We start from the raw sequence: 20,916 nt of genomic DNA, 5'->3' as shown, positions 1-20,916 counted from the left end.
TATATCCATTCTGCAAAAATTTGATTTTTAGAAAAGTTCATCTTAGGCTTTTGGAAAGAGACAGAGTGGGGGCTGGAACCCAGCCCTGCCTACAAAGCCCCTGTTCTAATATATGTTCTAGAACTAGTGGCCTTAATGGTGGATAAGAGTCATCAGTCATTGGATGAATGGATGAGTGAAACTCCTTAAAACTCTTCCCGTTGTCTTTGGGAACAGCACTCTCTCCTGGTGTTTCTCCTTCCTTCACGATTGGACCAGGGCACGAACCCGTGTCCCCTGCGTCGGCAGGCGGACTCTCAACCACTGCACCACCAGGGAAGCCCTCTGGTTTTCTTTGAGGGCTCTTCTGTCTCTGCTTTCCATGTGAATGTGGTTGTAGGACTGTCTACTTCACTCTGATGCCAGAAACAGAAGTTCTCACATGGAGGCTGATGCTCCTCAGTGTTCTGTCCCAGCTTCTAGCTTTTTCACTAAACTCTCCACCTCGACTCCCTCCTCTGCTCTTCCACTGTGGCTGGTGTCCATATTACTGGTGCATGGCAGTCATGCCTCTTATGAAGGAATACTGGCTGGGGATCACTTTGCTACCACAAGTTACACAGCATTAGTGCTGGGGATACAGATAAATAACAGAGCTCTGATTTTTAGTTAGTTGACAAGGGAAAGTGGAGGAACTGGAAACAGATCCATAGACACTACAGTTTAATACAAGATAGAGGGACAGCGTGTTAGGGGAACAGATTAAAGGGTATGGCTGCTTGGGAGAATCAAGCAAAGCTTCTCAGAGGTAAGCTGATTTAGACAGATTGGAAAGGGTACTGTGTTTCTCAGCAGTGTAAAGTGTGGAAGGCATGACTGACAAGGGAAATAGCAAATACGAAGGGAGAGTTGCTCAAAATGGGGTGGAAGGATTGGGGTATTAGGAGAGTGTAGACTAGAATAAACGTGGATAGAAGGTGCAGACGGAGACGGGGTTGGAAAGAAAGGTGGGGGCTGATATTTTATCCATCAGGCAATGGAAGTTATTAAGAGATTTTAAGCAGGAATTCACTCTGGCATTGATTGGAGCAGGCAGAAACTCAGGGAAATGTTCTATGTTTGACTTGATTCTGGTCCCCTCATCTTTAAAAAAAAAAAAGGGTTAGGGGCACGCTATCATCAAAATACTCTCGCCTTCACTTTTACCCTGGTATCTCTTCACATTTCAGCCTGAAACATGAAGACGAAGATAAAAAAATGAAGGAAAAAGAACCATGCAAATTGGAACCACGAAAAACAGAAAAGGATCTATGTTCAGACTATGTTTCCAAGGTATCTGTGTTCTAGGGTTCCAGACCAAACAGTCCTCATCAGCCATGTAATAGGATCAGTTCATGGGGTGACTTTTTAGAGGCTGAGCCATGTAACTCTCCAGAGAGACAGTCCGAAGATGCAGTGGGTGTTGGGTGTTTTATCAAAGAAATCGACAGGACACTAACACTGAACTCTAGCCTTGGACTTATTAGCCAGGAAGCAGGCCTCATAAGCAGGGCTGAGATGGGTATGAATTCAGCAAGGTACCCAGAGGGCAAAATACAAAGAGACAGTCACTCAGGTGCCCGCCCTGCTCTTGCAGAACCTGGAGGGAGGGCTCCTTAAGTTCTGTGCTCTGAGGCCCTGCTGAGAACAGGAAGTTAGTCTCTGGGCTCAGGCGTCTCATGTGTAAAGTGAGAATAAATAATCCACACCTGATTATACCATCCCCACGCCCATCCTGATTCTACCTCATTTGTGATGGGAAAATGAAATGAAATAATGTAGATGAAGGTGTTTTGTAAGCCACAAGCTACCACTAAAATGAAATATATTGTTGTTAATAAATTAATGGATTAATTAACATTGTTAATGGTAAACACTGTATATGTGTGTATCCATATCCAATGGACACTATCCCCTTCAAAACCAGAGGCTTAAACAGCAGATACCACTGGGGCTACTACCAGGGCTCAAAACATTCGAGATGCCTGTTTGAGACGTGCCTATCTCAACCTACCAAATTGTTCCAGTTCCACCCAGGGCTTGGGTAAATCAAGCACCTTGGTGGTGGTGTGGGCCTGAACTGGGGTGTAGGCCCAGAGGCTGGGCTGGACCAGGTTGGGTGTTTACAGAGGGTCACAAAACGGCATAATTCAAAGAAGTAAGTCATTAATCACAAAAGACAGGGACCAGAGCCAGTGCGACAGCATGGTGTCTCAAGGACAGAGGGCAGGAGCAAGGCCATAATGGGTGATGAGGCCAGAGGTCAGGAAGGGGGTCATCAGGACCGTATGAGAAAGGGAGCAGAGGGACATGATTAAAGACACTGGCCATGAGGGACTTCCCTGGCGGTCCAGTGGTTAAGACTTCACCTTCCAATGCAGGGGGTGCGGGTTCGATCCCTGGTTGGGGAGCTAAGATTCCACATGCCTCGCAGCCATAAAACCAAAACATAAAACATAACAGAAGCAATATTGTAACACATTCAATAAAGACTTTAACAATGGTCCACATCCAAAAAAAAAAAAAAAAGAAAGAAAGAAAAAGGGATACTGACCATGAAAGGGCAAAAGCAGGGATATGCCCTTTTTCAGTGCTGATCAAGTGCTGGCCAAGAGCCAGAGATGGGGTCAGGTTACCACCAAAGGGACATAGTCCTACTTTCATGGAGTGGATTTGAGTTTGGGAAATTGTTAAGTTATTTGGAATGTGTTAGGTAAATGTGGTGGGTGGTCTAGCTGGGCAGTGCTCTTTGGGGTCAAATGTAGATGGTACATCAGTAGGAATACGATCCATTGTGATTCAAACTGACTCTGTAGGAACCATTCCCCAGGACAGCCCTCAGAGAATCCATGCACTGCTGCAGTAGGGGCTCTGCTGAAGGTCGGTGGTCACTATATTTGCGTGAAACACCATATTTGTGTCATTTGTGGAAGGATATCATTACTTTGCTGTCATTTTTCCCCATTTAAAAATTTCATTCTTGGCTGTGTGACTTAAAAGAATGCCCCTCCTCTTCTTTTCCTCTTCGTTTGCCCAGATCCCACCAAGAACTCAGGAAACTCCACGCCTTGTATCTATTCATTATTTTACCTTTTTGCAAATACTTTCAGATGATTGTCACAGTGAACCCTGTGTCCACTTGTAGTCGAAAGGACAGTAATCTCCTCTCCCATCGTCATCTCGTAATTATGAAATACTTGGATGGCCAGAACTGCCCCAATTCACCTCTGCCTCCAGTGTCTCTTCCTGCCAATCTATCCAGATCTTTCTGAAATGCAAATCTGATCAGTTTCTCCCCTGCCTAGCTCCCTAAGACTAGGAGATAAAGCCCACACTTTTTGCCTCATGTGCAAGACCCTTCATAACTCAACTCCATTCTAGCTGACATTTTCAGCCTCACCTCCAGTCTTCCCTCCTCTGTCCCCTTCACTGTTCCTTCATCAATAGCCTCTGTCCCACCCTTATGAGGACACTAACACTTCTGTCCCTTTGCCTGTGTTGATTTATCTACCAGGTATTCCTTATCCCTTCAACCAGTCTCTTACTTAAATTTTAAAATAGTTTCATAAAACCTGCTTCTGAAGTCTTCCCCACCCTGTCTCCTAGCCACAAGAACTGACCTGCCCCTCCTACTTCCACCTCAGTGAGCAATCCTGCTGTAAATGATATTCACCGCAATATACCTTAATTGTTTGCATGTATCGCTCCACGACCAGCGTGGAAGCCACTATGCCCATCGCATCTCTCTCTTTCTCCAGGGCTTAGCATGTTATTTCCTTCAGTAAGTGTGTGACAGATGCTGGAGGGAGGAAGTGTGGAAAGAAGCGGGGGGAAACAGAAGAATGGAGGGTGGGAAGATGAAATGTCAGGTAAAAGGAACACAGCATCCTTTTGTAGGCAAGAGCACAGGGCTTTGGGGTCCAGGCCTGCCTGGGCAGATGACTAGCTATGAGACCAGAAGTCAGTTATTTAACCTTTCTAAATTCTTTATCAAGAGGAATCATGATGTTTCCTCATGCAGAGTAAGTGAGATAAAATATATCAAGAGCCTATGCTGCGGTCAGAGCTCCATTATATCCTGACTGTGTCCTGTGGGCCTGCCTCTGTGCCAGGCATTCACTGGCTGTTCAGAGGGCAACAAAAGACATTATATGTGCTCCTGTGAAACTTAGAGAGATAAGACTCTGTTAAATAAAGGACTAAACAGTGGCTACCTGGGAGGAATGAATGAATACAGAACAGCATGAGTAAGCAAAAACCAACAGATGAACCAAAGCCCCGCCAGACTGTCCCTGTTGCATGTGTTTAGGTGGGTACCTATGAAGACACACCTGGAAAAACCCAGATGGTGAAAGTCCACAGGGGTAGGAGGAGCACACTGGCTGGGAAGCAGGACGCTGAGATTGACGTCATCCAGACAGAGGCCTGCCCCAAGGACCCCAAGCTGGCCAGACACTCCGATGGCCACTGTGAGTTGTGTTTCTTTCTGGTTCTCTTCACCATTATCGAATTATTTTAAAGCTGTGCGTGACCAAAATTTTAATTTCTTTTATAAATATTTACTGAGCATCTATTATATACAAAGTCACTTGCCTGAGTGAGGCAGCTGTGCAAGAGTGAACAATCACTGGATTTAGAAGTAGAAGGCCTGCGTTCAAATCTAGGCTCTCATACTTATTAGCTATGTTACATAGTAACTCTATATTCCTTCATATTCCTCAGTTTCCTCATTTATAAAAAGGGATCATAAAAAAAGGGGGATCATAATATAGATCAAACTGGGGTTTGGTGAGGACCAAATCTGACATATGTTACGTAATAGGTACTCAGCAAATGTTGCTGATTTCTTTTTATATGTACCGGCTCCTGTTGTTCTTTGTAGACCCAAGACATTGACACACTGATGACATAGTATGATATTATTCTTTGACTTTATTCAAGTCGCATTTTACTTTCATGTGAGTCCAGACTCTTGATTGCAAGTAATCAAATCATAGTGTGTTAAGCAAAAGAGGAAAAGGAGGCTCACCTAGCAGAAGGTTTGGGCATGGCTGGACCCAGGGACACAAACAGTATCACAAGGACTCAGTATTACTTTTTCTACTCCTGGCTTTTCTCCCCTCCCTCTTGTCTCCATTTTCAAGCAGACTGTACCCTTGTGGAGGCAAGATGGCATCTAGCAGTGACAGGCTTACGCACTATCTGTCCTCTTAGGAGCCCCAGAAGAAAACTAGAAGTGGTTATCCTCTCAACAGCTTCAAGAAAAGGCCCAGATTTGAGTCTTGTTGGCTTGATTGTGTCACATGCCAACCCCTATCCAGTTATCATGAACGTGGGATAGGATGCTCTGATTGACCCCGCCAGTGTCATAAATTCACATCTGGAGCTGAAGGTAGAATTAGTTCTACCCAAACGGTATCATTTCAGATGGAAGGATTTCCCAAGGAAAATTAGAAAGCTGTTATCATGAAAAAACAGTAGACACTGGGTAGGCAAAACAGATGTCTACTCCAGCCCAATAAGCCATGGCAAACATTTCATAATGTGCTATAATCAGAGTGATGAGAATACATTGCAATCATAAGATGGACTCAGGCCCTATAAAGTCTGCCTCCAGGCTAGATGGCTGCATCCCTGCCACCCACCTCCTTCCCAATATACTCTTTATTCTAAGTTAACTGACTGTGTCATGTGCTTTAGTGCCCCTATAACTTCGCTTGACCTCTTTCCTCTGTCTGAGATGGTTTTATGCCCATTCTTTACCTGCTGATGTCCTGGTCATCTTTCAAGATCTATCTTAGAAGTCACTTCTTCCGAGGCCTTCCTTACCTCCATCCTCCTCTTTCCCACTCTCCAGAGACCATAATCGCTCACTCTTAACAGCAACCAAATGACCACTTTTCCATATTAGGTTTTAGAGTCAAGCATTTCTGGGACCCAGAATTACTATGCATTAAACCTACATCCTTGGGAAATTTACTTTTATGTACACATGGGGGTAGTACTAATTATTTCCCAGGGCTCTTTGTCAATGCATATAAAGTACGTGGTTCATTGCTACATAACTGTCAGTTCTCTTTATTTCCTTTTTTTTTAAAAAAAATTACAGTATGCCTTACATTATAATTCATGGTGTACATGTTTGTTTCCCACGGTACACAGTGAGCACCATGGGATCAGAGACCATTTGATATTTTTCTCTGTATCTCTGCAACCTGGCACAGTGGATATACCCAACAAAACTTTGTTAAAGGGAGGAATGAAAGAATAAATCAAACTTCAGTGAGAGAGTATGGTAGATTTGACAATCTGAATGATTCTCCTGACTAAAACAAGTAAAGAATAATTTTTTTTGGAAAATTCATAGAAGTATAACAGAACTGATTTAAAAGGAAGCATCCACATACCTGCAGTAACCAGGAACCCTGGGCAATGAGTGAGTGCCAAAGCTACTCTGGCCCTGAGGGTTTTCACTGAGCTCTAAATCCCTTGAGCTCCGGTTTTGACTGCATGGTGTACAGAGGACAGGAGCTATAACCCAGGGCTTGTCCAAAGTGAGTTTATAACAGGGACCTCAAAGAATTATGTCCACACAGAATGAATAGGACTGTGCCTATTCTTAACAGTACTATACGGTGTACTTATAAATTTATTATAAAAGTGGACCTCAAGTGTTCTTAACACAATAAAATTTAGAAAAAACAAAGAAATGGGACAAATAAAAATAGACATTTCTAATGAGATAAATGACACATGAGAAGCACAGAGGTGGTGTTGAATCTAAAACCACGCCTTAAGATGAGAAGTGGATAGACTAATTTGGAGTGTAGAAAAAAATGGAAGGGGGGAAAACAAGCTGAAGTGAATAAAAGAGTTAAAGGAGAGGCCTAAATATGGGGCTGAAAACCATTTTCAAGCAATTAAGTACTGTCCATGAAGAGTCACTATAGATTTGGGAATTACACTATGGTGAGAACAGTCTGAAGGAGATTCTTCTAAGTAATCTGTACATACTGTTAAAGTACAAAGGGAGTTTGTGCTAAACCCATTTAACAGTTCTCTGCAATAGTTCCCCACTCTCTTGTGATGAGAAGCACAAAATGTTTAGTCAAGGAAAGTGGGTGTGAAAACAGAGAGGAAAGTTTTGAGGAAAAAAAATACAATTGAGTGTCTTTCTATACTCCTTCTATACAAATGGGCCTCTTTTGAAAAAAATTAAAATAATTACTTCCTTCCATTAAAAGAAAAGAAGAATTAATAAGACAAACCCCAGGGAGCAGAAGGAAATTTGCCCATTTTGCCCCTGGTGCTGGGTAAAGGGGAAAAAATCTGTTACCATAGCTGATCCTCATGCACACATTGGGAAAATTCACTGATCTATACTCTTATGATTTGTGCCCTTTCCTGTATGTTATGCTGTAATTATAATTTTAACTTTACTAAGGTAACTGTCAAAAGATAGACACAGCATGTAAACTTTCCAAATAAATAAAAAAGAAACACAGAATGAAGAAAAGAGAAGAAACCTCAGTCAATCAAGCACAAGGAAAATGAGGGAAAAATAGAACAAATAAAAAGTAGGTAATAAAATACTAGATATAAATTTCAAAATATCAGCAAACCTTATAAACATGAAACTCTCTAATTAGAGGACATATGCATTCAAATCATTCAATATTAAACAATATTTGCATAGCTTTTATGTCCCCAGCATTGTTCTAGGTGCTGGGGATATAGCAGTAAATAAACCAGACAAAAATTCTGTCCTCGTGGAGATTACATTCTGATCTGAGGAGACGGATGATAAATATATACACAATAAAATATTCACTATGTGGAGCGGTAGTAAATACTATAGAAAAAAATAATAAAGCAAAGAAAGAGAATTAGGGGTCTTCCCTGGTGGTGCAGTGGTTAAGAATCCACCTGCCAATGCAGGGAACACAGGTTCAAGCCCTGGTCCTGGAAGATCCCACATGCTGCAGAGAAACCAAGCCCATGTGCCACAACTACTGAGCCTGTGCTCTAGAACCTGCGAGCCACAACTACTGAGCCTGAGTGCCGCAACTACTGAAGCCTAGAGCCCATGCTCTGCAACAAGAGAAACCACCACAGTGAGAAGCCCCCACTCGCCACAACTAGAGAAAGCCTGCATGCAGCAACGAAGACCCAATGCAGCCAAAAACAAAATAAATACATTTTTTAAAAAAAAAGAAAAATAAAGAGAATTAGGGAGGCAGGTGGAGGAAGTGGAAGTTGCAATTTTAAAGTGCGCATAGATGACCTCAAAGATGTAAAGTAGGTGAGGAATAGAGCCACGGCTATCCAGAATGTTCTAGGGAGAGAGGAAAAGGAGTGCAAATATCCCAGGGCAGGAGTCTACTAGATGTGTTGGTAGAATAGCAAGGAGGCCAGTGTAGCTGGAGCAGGACTGAAGGAGACTGTAGGAGGAGATAAGGTCAGAGAGATAACAAGGGGCCAGATAATATAGGGGCTTCTGTAGACCATTGCAAGAACTTTGGCATTTATTATGAGATATATATATTTTTTAATAACATTGAAAGGTTTTGAGCACAAGAATAGAATGATCTGACTTGTATTTTAAAGAATCATATCTCGGCTGCTGTCTTGAAAGAAGAATGTAGAAGAACCTGGGACCTGTTAGGAGTTTGTTGCAGGAATTTAACTGAGAGACGATGGTAGCTTGGAGGAGGGTACTGCAGTCGAGTTGTTGAGATATGCTTGGATTCAGGATTTAGATCGAAAATCAAGCTGACAGATGGCTGTGGATTGGAGGTGGGACGTGAGAGAGAAAGGAGTCAAGGATGTCTTCAAGGTTTGGACCTGAGCAACTGAAAGGTTGGGGTTGCTACTCTTTGTTGATGTGGGGCAGACTTCAGGAAGAGCACATTCACAGAGAGAAAGCAAGAGTTTGGTTTGGAATGTAATGTGTTGAGACAACCAAATGGAATTGGTGTGAAGGTTGAACTCACAAGAGATGTCTAAGTTAGGGATGTAACTTGGGAGTTGTCTGTGTTTTTAAAATGAAGCCATAAACATTTTTCAATACATCTGCCTCAAAAAGGAAGGAGTAAGAAAGAAAAAAAGTGTCCTGAAGTAAGAATTAAGCAACTGTGTGTTCAGCATCTTTTCTCTGTGCTGGAGAAACATACCGATAACTCCGTAGGAAAAAGTAGGGCCTTTATGCCTCTGGGAGCTGACATTCATTGAGACGGTTTGGGGCCTATATGCTAACTGACTTCTTGTCAGAGGATAAAATCTTGTTGCTTGGTGCCTTTAATTAATAGACAAAAGTCAGGGCTTCCCTGGTGGTGCAGTGGTTGAGAGTCCACCTGCTGATGTAGGGGACACGGGTTTGTGTCCCGGTCTGGGAAGACCCCACATGCCGTGGAGTGGCTAGGCCCATGAGCCATGGCCGCTGAGCCTGCGCATCCAGAGCCTGTGCTCCATACCGGGAGAGGCCACAACAGTGAGAGGCCCGCGTACTGCAAAAAGAAAAAAATAGACAAAAGTCAGAGAGTCCCATACAGGATAAATCCAAGGAGAAACACGCCAAGACACATATTAATCAAACTATCAAAAATTAAATACAAAGAAAAAATATTAAAAGCAGTGAGGGAAAAACAACAAATAACATAACCTATGTTAACATAACATAAGGTTAACAGCTGATCTTTCAGCAGAAACTCTGAAAGCCAGAAGGGAGTGACAGGACATATTTAAGGTGATGAAAGGGAAAAACCTACAACCAAGATTACTCTACCCAGCAAGGATCTCATTCAGATTCAACGGAGAAATTAAAATCTTTACAGACAGGCAAAAGCTAAGAGAATTCAGCACTACCAAACCAGCTTTACAACAAATGTTAAAGGAACTTCTCTAGGCAGAAAACACAAGAAAAGGAAAAGACTTAACAATAACAAACCGAAAACAATTAAGAAAATGGTAATAGGAACACACATGTTGATAATTACCTTAAATGTAAATGGATTAAATGCTCCAACTAAAAGACATAGACTGGCTGAATGGATACAAAAACAAGACCCGTATATATGCTGTATACAAGAGACACACTTCAGGCCTAGGGACACATACAGACTGAAAGTGAGGGGATAGAAAAAGATATTCCATGCAAGTGGAAATCAAAAGAAAGCTGGAGTAGCAATTTTCATAACAGACAAAATAGACTTTAAAATAAAGACAATTACAAGAGACGAAGAAGGACACTACATAATGATCAATTATGAAGGGATCAATCCAAGAAGAAGGTATAACAATTATAAATACTTATGTACCCAACACAGGAGCACCTCAATACATAAGGCAAATGCTAACAGCCATAAAAGGAGAAGTCAACAGAAACACAGTCATAGTAGGGGACTTGAACATCCCACTTTCACCAATGGACAGATCATCCAAAGTGAAAACAAATAAGGAAGCACAAGCGTTAAATGATACATTAAACAACATGGACTTAATTGATATTTATAGGACATTCCATCCAAAAACAGCAGATTACAATTTCTTCTCAAGTGCTCTTGGAACATTCTCCAGGATAGATCATATCTTGGGTCACAAATCAAGCCTTGGTAAATTTAAGAAAATTGAAATCATATCCAATATCTTTTCCAACCACAGCACTATAAGACTAGAAATCAATTACAGGGAATAATCTGTAAAAAATACAAACACATGGATGCTGAACAATAGACTACTAAATAACCAAGAGATCACTGAAGAAATCAAAGAGGAAATCAAAAAATACCTAGAGACAAATGAAAATGAAAACACGACAACCCAAAACCTATGGGATGCAGCAAAAACAATTTAAGAGGAAAGTTTATAGCAATAAAATCCTACCTCAAGAAACAAGAAACATCTCAAATAAAAAACCTAACCTTACACCTAAAGCAATTAGAGAAAGAAGAACAAAAAACCCCCAAAGTTAGTAGAAGGCAAGAAAGCATAAAGATCAGATCAGAAATAAATGAAAAAGAAATGAAGGAAACAACAGCAAAGATCAATAAAACTGAAAGCTGGTTCTTTGAGAAGATAAACAAAATTGATAAACCATTAGCCAGACTCATCAAGAAAAAAAGGGAGAAGACTCAAATCAATAGAATTAGAAATGAAAAAGGAGAAGTAACAACTGACACTGCAGAAATACAAAGGATCATGAGAGATTACTACAGGAAACTATATGCCAATAAAATGGATAGCCTGGAAGAAATGGACAAATTCTTAGAAAAGCACAACCTTCCGAGACTGAACCAGTAAGCAATAGAAAATATAAACAGACCAATCAAAAGCACTTAAATTGAAACTGTGATCAAGACAGTATGGTATTGGCACAAAAACAGAAATATAGACCAATGGAACAGGATAGAAAGCCCAGAGATAAACCCACGCACCTATGGTAGTTGATTAGTTAATCTATGAATAAGGAAGCAAGGATATACAATGGAGAAAAACAATCTCTTCAATAAGTTGTGCTGGGAAAACTGGACAGCTACATGTAAAAGAATGAAATTAGAACACTCCCTAACACCATACACAAAAATAAACTCAAAATGGATTAAAGACCTAAATGTAAGGCCAGACACTATCAAACTCTTAGAGGAAAACATAGGCAGAACACTCTATGACATAAATCACAGCAAGATCCTTTTTGATCCACCTCCTAGAGAAATGGAAATAAAAACAAAAATAAACAAATACGACCTAATGAAACTTTAAAACCTTTGCACAGCAAAGGAAACCATAAACGAGACAAAAAGACAACCCTCAGAATGGGAGAAAATATCTGCAAATGAAGCAACTGACAAAGGATTAATCTGCAAAATATACAAGCAGCTCATGCAGCTCAATATCAAAAAAACAACCCCATACAAAAATGGGCAGAAGACCTAAATTGACATTTCTCCAAAGAAGATATACAGATTGCTAACAAACACATGAAAGGATGCTCAGTATAACTAATCATTAGAGAAATGCAAATCAAAAGTACAATGAGGTATCATCCAAAAATCTACAAACAGGGCTTCCCTGGTGGCACAGTGGTTGAGAATCCGCCTGCCGATGCAGGGGACATGGGTTCGTGTCCTGGTCTGGAAAGATCCCACATGCTGCGGAGTGCCTGGGCCCGTGAGCCATGGCCGCTGAGCCTGCGCGTCCGGAGCCTGTGCTCCACAATGGGAGAGGCTACAACAGTGAGAGGCCCGTGTACCGCAAGAAAAAAAAAAAAAAAATCTACAAACAATAAATGCTGGAGAGGGTGTGGAGAAAAGGGAGCCCTCTTGCACTGTTATTGGGAATGTAAATTGATACAAACACTACGGGAACAGTATGGAGGTTCCTCAGAAGTCTAAAATTAGAACTACCATATGACCCAGCAATATAACTACTGGGCATATACCCTGAGAAAACCATAATTCAAAAAGAGTCAGGTATCACAATGTTCATTGCAGCTCTATTTACAATAGCCAGGACACGGAAGCAACCTAAGTGTCCATCGACAGATGAATGGATAAAGATGTGGCACATATATACAATGGAATATTACTCAGCCATAAAAAGAAACGAAATTGAGTTATTTGTAGTGAGGTGGATGGACCTAGAGACTGTCATACAGAGTGAAGTAAGTCAGAAAGAGAAAAACAAATACCATATGCTAACACATATGCGTGGAATCTAAAAAACAAAAATGGTTCTGAAGAACCTAGGGGCAGGACAGGAATAAAGACACAGACGTAGAGAATGGACTTGAGGACACGGGGAGGGGGAAGGTTAAGCTGGGATGGAGTGAGAGAGTGGCATGGACATATATACACTACCAAATGTAAAATAGATAGCTAGTGGGAAGCAGCCACATAGCACAGGGAGATCAGCTCCATGCTTTGTGACCACCTAGAGGGGTGGGATAGGGAAGGAGGGAGGGAGACGCAAGAGGGAGGAGATATGGGGATATATATATATGTATAGCTGATTCACTTTGTTATAAAGCAGACACTAACACACCATTGTAAAGCAATTATACTCCAATAAAGATGTAGAAAAAAAAGATAAAAGTCAATGTGCTTATTGTTATTTCTCAGATATATTTCTTATTTCTGATTAATAGTTCATGTCTGCAAATGGTTCTGAATCACCCATACTGTAAATATTAACCTAGGCCAACTGATAAAAAGGTGACAGTTTTAGGGTTATGACAAGTTTACAGCTCTGTGAAATAAACCAGCTTCTGCATGTAACAGGCTAGCTACTTGTGCAAAGAATCCCTAGCCATTTTTTAACCTGGCACACTATCTGGCTGAATCCATTACTAATGCATAATAAATGTTGGCATGTGCTCAATCAACTTGTCTAAGAAATTTTACTTTAAGAAAAAATGCCACACAGTGGATAAAGTCATCTAAATGTAGGGATTGAAGCCCCAGGGCTGCACCTTGGTAGACTTCAACATTTGAGGTCAGGGATTAGAGGAAGAAACATCCAAGAAGAGGGAGGAATCACTGGTTTACTGGGTAATTAGCACCCTTCATAAATATGTATTAATCCTTGCCACAATCATCCAAGAGGGGTTACTATCATTATCCCAACTTGAGAGAATAACTGAGGCTTAGCAAGGTGAAGTGGTTTGCCAAAGGATCATACATGTCAAGGTTATAATCCAGTGTTACCATATTTAATCTGCCTTTTCCTATTATTGTCTCCATTGCCAGTGACCTGTGTGAATGCATTTATGAGAGCAGTTGATGAGATGTTCTCAGGGTGTTCTCTGTTTTCCTTACAGGGGGGTATGTGAAGGCCTTGGAGATGACTAAAGAAACCCTAGGCCAAGGAGCCTTTAAGCCAAATTCCATTTCCGAGACGTATGATGATGTTGAGTACCCTGGGAGAGAGGGGTAAATATGTGCCAGCCCTTCAGTGAGATGAATGTGATGAGACTTTAAAAGTACAATACAACAGGTCAATGGTCTTTGTATCTTTTCTCCCCACAGAGCAAAGTCAGATTTCTCTAACTCATTTGTCTCAGATAATGGTAAGTTTAAGAAAACATTTGAAACTGTCAATAGGAATTGCTAAGAGTTTCTGTGGCAGATTAGTAGTAAGGTATCTTTTATTTACATATTTTTATTAATGCCATTTGGGTGGGGTGAAGATAAGCTAATAGAAGTGGTTCAAGGTATGTGTGAATAAATGCATTTAGAATCATGAAGGTGAAGATGCTGGTAATGGGTCTTTTGTGGCAAGAAAGCAACTTTGATGTGAAATTGCTTTCTTCCTGATCTCTTCACAATCCAAGTCTGAAGATAGGAATGTGTTTTACTTAAAACACTTGTATGGATTCTCAATACTTTTTCAAAATATTGAAGTATAGTTTACTTACACATTAGTTTCAGATGTACAACATAATGATTTTATAGATTATAGTCCACTTAAAGTTATTATAAAATATTGGTCATAGTCCCTGTGCTGTACATCATATCTTTGTATCTTATTTATTTTATAGCTAGTAGTCTGTATCTCTTAATCCCCTTCCACATCTTGCCCATACCCTACCTTGCCCCTTCCTCCACCCTTCTTCCCACTGGTAACAATTGGTTCTCTATATCTGTGAGTCTGTTTTGTTATATTCATTTATATTTCTTTTTCTTTTTTAGATTCCACATGTAAGTGAAAACATACGGTTTTTGTCTTTCTATGTCTGGCTTATTTACCAAGCATAACACTCTCCAAGTTCATCCATGTTGTTGCAAATGGCAAAATTTCATTCTTTTTTATGGCTGAGTAGTATTCCTGTGTGTGTGTGTGTGTGTACACTACATCTTCTTTATCCATTCATCTGTTAATGGACACTGAGGTTGCTACCGTATCTTGGCCATTGTAAATAATGCTAATATGAACATTAGGGTGCATCTTTTTTGAATTAGTGTTTGCATTTTTTTCAGATAGACACCAGGAGTGGAATTGCTGGATCATATGGCAGTTCTATTTTTAATTATTTGAGGAACCTCCATACTGTTTCCCATAGTGGTTGCACCAATTTACATTCCCACCAACAGTGTAGGAGGGTTCCCTTTCCTCCAAATCCTCACCAACGTCTTTTGTCATATTTTTTTTTACCATCTTTATTGGAGTATAATTGCTTAACAATGGTGTGTTAGTTTGTGCTTTATAACAAAGCGAATCAGCTATACATATACATATATCCCCATATCTCCTCCCTCTTGCATCTCCCTCCCACCCTCCCTATCCCACCCCTCTAGGTGGACACAAAGCACTGAGCTGATCTCCCTGTGCCATGCAGCTGCTTCCCACTAGCTGTCTGTTTTACATTTGGTAGTGTATATAAGTCTATGCCACTATCTCACTTCGCCCCAGCTTACCCTTCCCACTCCCTGTGTCCTCAAGTCCATTCTCTATGTGTCTTTATTCCTGTCCTGCCCCTAAGTTCTTCAGAACCACTTTTTTTTTTTTAGATTCCATATATATGTATTAGCATATGGTATTTGTTTTTCTCTCACTTACTTCACTCTGTATGATACCCTCTAGGTCCATCCATCTCACTACAAATAACTCAATTTCATTTCTTTTTATGGGTGAGTAATATTCCATTCTATATATATGCCACATCTTCCTTATCCATGCATCTGTCAATGGACACTTAGGTTGCTTCCATGTCCTGGCTGTTGTAAATAGAGCTGCAATGAACATTGTAGTACATGACTCTTTTTGAATTATGGTTTTCTCAGGGTATATGCCCAGTAGTGGGATTGCTGGGTCGTATGGTAGTTCTAATTTTAGACTTCTGAGGAACCTCCATACTGTTCTCCATAGTGTTTGTATCAATTTACATTCCCACCAACAGTGTGGGAAGGTTCCCTTTTCTCCACACCCTCTCTGGCGTTTATTGTTTGTAGAATTTTTGATGATGGCTATTCTGACCAGTGTGAGGTAGTACCACACTGTAGTTTTTGTTTGTTTGTTTGTTTGTTTTGCGGTATGCGGGCCTCTCACTGTTGTGGCCTCTCCCGCTGAGGAGCACAGGCTCCAGACACGCAGGCTCAGCGGCCATGGCTCACGGGCCTAGCTGCTCTGCGGCATGTGGGATCTTCCCGGACGGAGCACGAACCTGTGTCCCCTGCATTGGCAGGCAGACTCTCAACCACTGCGCCACCAGGGAAGCCCCACACTGTAGTTTTGATTTTCATTTCTCTAATGATTAGTAATGTTGAGCATTTTTTCATGTGTTTGTTGCCAATCTGTAAATCTTCTTTGGAGAAATGTCTGTTTAGGTCTTCTACCCATTTTTGGATTGGTGTTTGTTTTTTTGATATTGAGCTGCATGAGCTGCTTGTATATTTTGCAGATTAATCCTTTGTCAGTTGCTTCATTTGAAAATATTTTCTCCCATTCTGAGGGTTGTCTTTTTGTCTTGTTTGTGGTTTCCTTTGCTGTGCAAAAGCTTTTAAATTTCATTAGGTTGTATTTGTTTATTTTTGTTTTTATTTCCATTTCTCTAGTAGGGAGGTCAAAAAGGATCTCACTGTGATTTATGTCATAGAGTGTTCTGCCTATATTTTCCTCTACGAGTTTTATAGCGTCTGGCCTTACATTTAGGTCTTTAATCCATTTTGAGTTTATTTTTGTGTATGGTGTTAGGGAGTGTTGTAATTTCATTTTTTTTATATGTAGCTGTCCAGTTTTCCCAGCACCACTTATGGAAGAGGCTGTCTTTTCTCCATTGTATATTCTTGCCTCCTTTATCGAAAGTAAGGTGACTATATGAGCATGAGTTTATCTCTGGGCTTTCTATCCTGTTCCATTGATCTATATTTCTGTTTTTGTGCCAGTACCATACTGTCTTGATTACCATAGCTTTGTAGTTTAGTCTGAAGTCAGGGAGCCTGATTCCTCCAGCTCCATTTTTCTTTCTCAAGATTGCTTTGGCTATTTGGGGTCTTTTGTGTTTCCATACAAATTGTGAAATTTTTTGTTCTAGTTCTGTGGAAAATGCCAGTGGTAGTTTGATAGGGATTGCATTGAATCTGTAGTTTGCTTTGGGTAGTATAGTCGTATTCACAATGTTGATTCTTCCAGTCCAAGGACATGGTATATCTCTCCCTCTGTATCATCTATAATTTCTTTCATCAGTGTCTTATAGTTTTCTGCATACAGGTCTTTTATCTCTTCAGGTAGGTTTATTCCTAGGTATTTTATTCTTTTTGTTGCAATGGTTAATGGTAGTGTTTCCTTAGTTTCTCTTTCAGATTTTTCATCATTAGTGTATAGGAATGCAAGAGATTTCTGTGCATTAATTTTGTATCCTGCTACTTTAACAGATTCATTGATTAGTTCTAGTAGTTTTCTGGTAGCATCTTTAGGATTCTCTATGTATAGTATCATGTCATCTGCAAACAGTGGCAGTTTTACTTCTTTCCCGATTTGGATTCATTTTATTTCTTTTTCGTCTCTGATTGCTGTGGCTATAATTCCAAAACTATGTTGAATAATAGTGTTGAGACTGGGCAACCTTGTCTTGTTCCTGATCTTAGAGGAAATGGTTTCAGGTTTTCACCATTGAGAATGATGTTTGCTGTGGGCTTGTCATATATGGCCTTTATTATGTTGAGGTAGGTTCCCTCTATGTCTACTTTCTGGAGGGTTTTTATCATAAGTGGGTGTTGAATTTTGTCAAAAGCTTTTTCTGCATCTATTGAGATGATCATATGGTTTTTCTCCTTCAATTTGTTAATATGGCTTATCACATTTATTTGCGTATTTGAAAAATCCTTTCATTCCTGGAATAAACCCCACTTGATCATGATGTATGATCCTTTTAATGTGCTGTTGGATTCTGTTTGCTAGTATTTTGTTGAGGATTTTTGCATCTATATTCATCAGTGATATTGGCCTGTAGTTTTCTTTTTTTGTGGCATCTTTGTCTGATTTTGGTATTAGGCTGATGGTGGCCTTGTAGAACGAGTTTGGGAGTGTTCCTCCCTCTGCTATATTTTGGAAGAGTTTGAGAAAGATAGATGTTAGCTCTTCTCCCAGTGTTTGTTAGAATTCGCCTGTGAAGCCATCAGGTTCTGGGCTTTTGTTTGTTGGAAGATTTTTAATCACTGTCTCAATTTCAGTGCTTGTGATTGGTCCATTTATATTTTCTATTGCTTACTGGTTCAGTCTCGGAAGGTTGTGCTTTTCTAAGAATTTGTCCATTTCTTCCAGTTTGTCCATTTTATTAGCATATAGTTTCCTGTAGTAATCTCTCATGATCCTTTGTATTTCTGCGGTATCAGTTGTTACTTCTCCTTTTTCATTTCTAATTCTACTGATTTGAGTCTTCTCCCTTTTTTTCTTGATGAGTCTGGCTAATGGTTTATCAATTTTGTTTATCTTCTCAAAGAACCAGCTTTTAGTTTTATTGATCTTTACTATCGTTTCCTTCATTTCTTTCTCATTTATTTCTGATGTGATCATTATGATTTCTTCTGCTAACTTGGGTTTTTTTTTTCCTTCTTTCTCTAATTGCTTTGGGTGTAAAGTTAGGTTGTTTATGTGAGATGTTTCTTGTTTCTTGAGGTAGGATTTTATTGCTATAAACTTCCCTCTTAGAACTGCTTTTGCTGCATCTCATAGGTTTTGGGTCATCCAGTTTTCATTCTCATTTGTCTCTAGATATTTTTTGATTTCCTCTTTGATTTCTTCAATGATCTCTTGGTTGTTTAGTACCATATTGTTTAGCCTCCACGTGTTTGTATTTTTTACAGATTTTTTTCCTGTAATTGATACCTAGTCTAATAGCATTGTGGTCGGAAAAGATACTTGATACAATTTCAATTTTCTTAAATTTACCAAAGCTTGATTTGTGTCCCACAATATGTTCTATCCTGGAGAATGCTCCGTGAGCACTTGAGAAGAAAGTGTCATCTGCTGTTTGGATGGAATGTCCAATAAATATCAATTAAGTTCGTCTTGTTCAGTGTATCATTTAAAGCTTGTGTTTCCTTATTTATTTTCATTTTGGATGATCTGTCCATTGGTGAAAGTGGGGTGTTAAAACCCCGTATTATGATTGTGTTACTGTCGATTTCCCCTTTTATGGCTGTTAGCATTTGCCTTATGTACTGAGGTGCTCCTATGTTGGGTGCATAAATATTTATAATTGTTGTATCCTCTTATTGGATTGATCCCTTGATCATTATGTAGTGTCCTTTTTTGTCTCTTGTAGTAGTCTATATTTTAAAGTCTATTTTGTCTGATATGAGAATTGCTATTGCAGCTTTCTTTTGATTTCTGTTTGCATGGAATATCTTTTTCCATCCCCTCACTTTCAGTCTGTATGTGACCCTAGGCCTGAAGTGGGTCTCTTGTAGATAGCATATATATGGGTCTTTTTTTTTATCCATTCAGCCAGTCTATGTATTTTGGTTGGAGCATTTAATCCATTTACATTTAAGGTAATTATCAATATGTGTGTTCCTATTAACATTTTCTTAATTGTTTTGGGTTTGTTATTGTAAGTCTTTTCCTTCTCTTGTGTTTCCTGCCTAGAGAAGTTCCTTTAGCATTTGTTGTAGAGCTTGTTTGGTGGTGCTGAATTCTCTTAGCTTTTGCTTGTCTATAAAGGTTTTAATTTCTCCACTGAATCTGAATGAGATCCTTGCTTGGTAGAGTAATCTTGGTTGTAGGTTTTTCCCTTTCATCACCTTAAATATGTCCTGCCACTCCCTTCTGGCTTGCAGAGCTTCTGCTGAAAGATCAGTTGTTAAGCTTATGGGGATTCCCTTGTTTGTTAATTCTTGCTGCTTTTAATATTTTTTCTTTGTATTTAATTTTTGATAATTTGATTAATATGTGTCTTGGCGTGTTTCTCCTTGGATTTATCCTGTATAGAACTCTCTGTGCTTCCTGGGCTTGATTGACTATTTCCATTCTCATGTTAGGGAAATTTTCAGCTAAAATCTCTTCAAATATTTTCTCAGCCTCTTTTTTTTGCCTCTTCTTCCTCTGGGACCCCTGTAATTTGAATGTTGGTGTGTTTAATGTTGTCCCAGAGGTCTCTGAGATTGTCCTCAATTCTTTTATTTCTTTTTTCTTTATTCTGCTCTGTGGTAGTTATTTCCACTATTTTATCTTCCACATCATTTATCCATTCTTCTGTCCCAGTTATTCAGCTATTGATTCCTTCTAGAGAATTTTTTATTTCATTTATTATGTTGCTCATTATTGTTTGTTTGCTCTTTAGTTCTCTAGGTCCTTGTTAACGGTCCATTCTATTTCCAAAATTTTGGATCATCTTTACTATCATTACTCTGAATTCTTTTTCTGATAGACTGCCTAATTCCTCTTCATTTGTTTGGCCAAGTGGGTTTTTACCTTGCTCCTTCATCTGCTGTGTGTTTCTCTGTCTTCTCATTTTGCTTAACTTACTGTGTTTGGCGTCTCCTTTTCACAGGCTGCAGGTTCATTTTTGGTGTCTATTCCTAGTGGGTAAGGTTGGTTCAGTGGGTTGTGTAAGCTTCCTGGGGGAGGGGAATGGTGCCTGTGTTGTGCTGGATGAGGCTGGATCTTGTCTTTCTGGTGGGCAGGACCACGTCCCGTGGTGTGTTTTGGGGTGCCTGTGAATTTGTTTTGATTTTAGGCAGACTCTGTGCTAATGGGTCGAGTTGTATTCCTGTCTTGCTTGTTGTTTGGCATAGTGTGTCCAGCACTGTAGATTGCTGGTCGTTGAGTGGAGCTGGGTCTTAGCATTGAGATGGAGATCTCTGGGAGAGCTTTCACCATTTGATATTACATGGGGCTGGGAAGTCTCTGGTGGACCAATGTCCTGAACTTGGCTCTCCCACCTCAGAGGCTCAGGCCTGACAC

At 40.0% G+C, this 20,916-nt stretch overlaps 1 protein-coding gene across 1 annotated transcript in view; it reads left to right on the top strand.

The window, feature by feature from the left end:
- FYB2 (FYN binding protein 2) overlaps positions 1-20,916 on the top strand; it is an 87,919-nt gene that overhangs the window by 42,480 nt on the left and 24,523 nt on the right. The window contains 4 exon segments of the mRNA XM_024756222.1: positions 1,209-1,311; positions 4,328-4,487; positions 13,832-13,943; positions 14,040-14,080. Of these exon segments, the coding sequence (XP_024611990.1) occupies positions 1,209-1,311; positions 4,328-4,487; positions 13,832-13,943; positions 14,040-14,080 (416 nt within the window).

This window comes from Neophocaena asiaeorientalis, unplaced genomic scaffold (genome assembly GCF_003031525.2).
Source record: "Neophocaena asiaeorientalis asiaeorientalis breed wild unplaced genomic scaffold, Neophocaena_asiaeorientalis_V1.1 scaffold205, whole genome shotgun sequence".
NCBI classification, from domain to species: Eukaryota; Metazoa; Chordata; class Mammalia; order Artiodactyla; family Phocoenidae; genus Neophocaena; species Neophocaena asiaeorientalis.
This window is presented reverse-complemented; position numbering and strand designations above follow the sequence as displayed.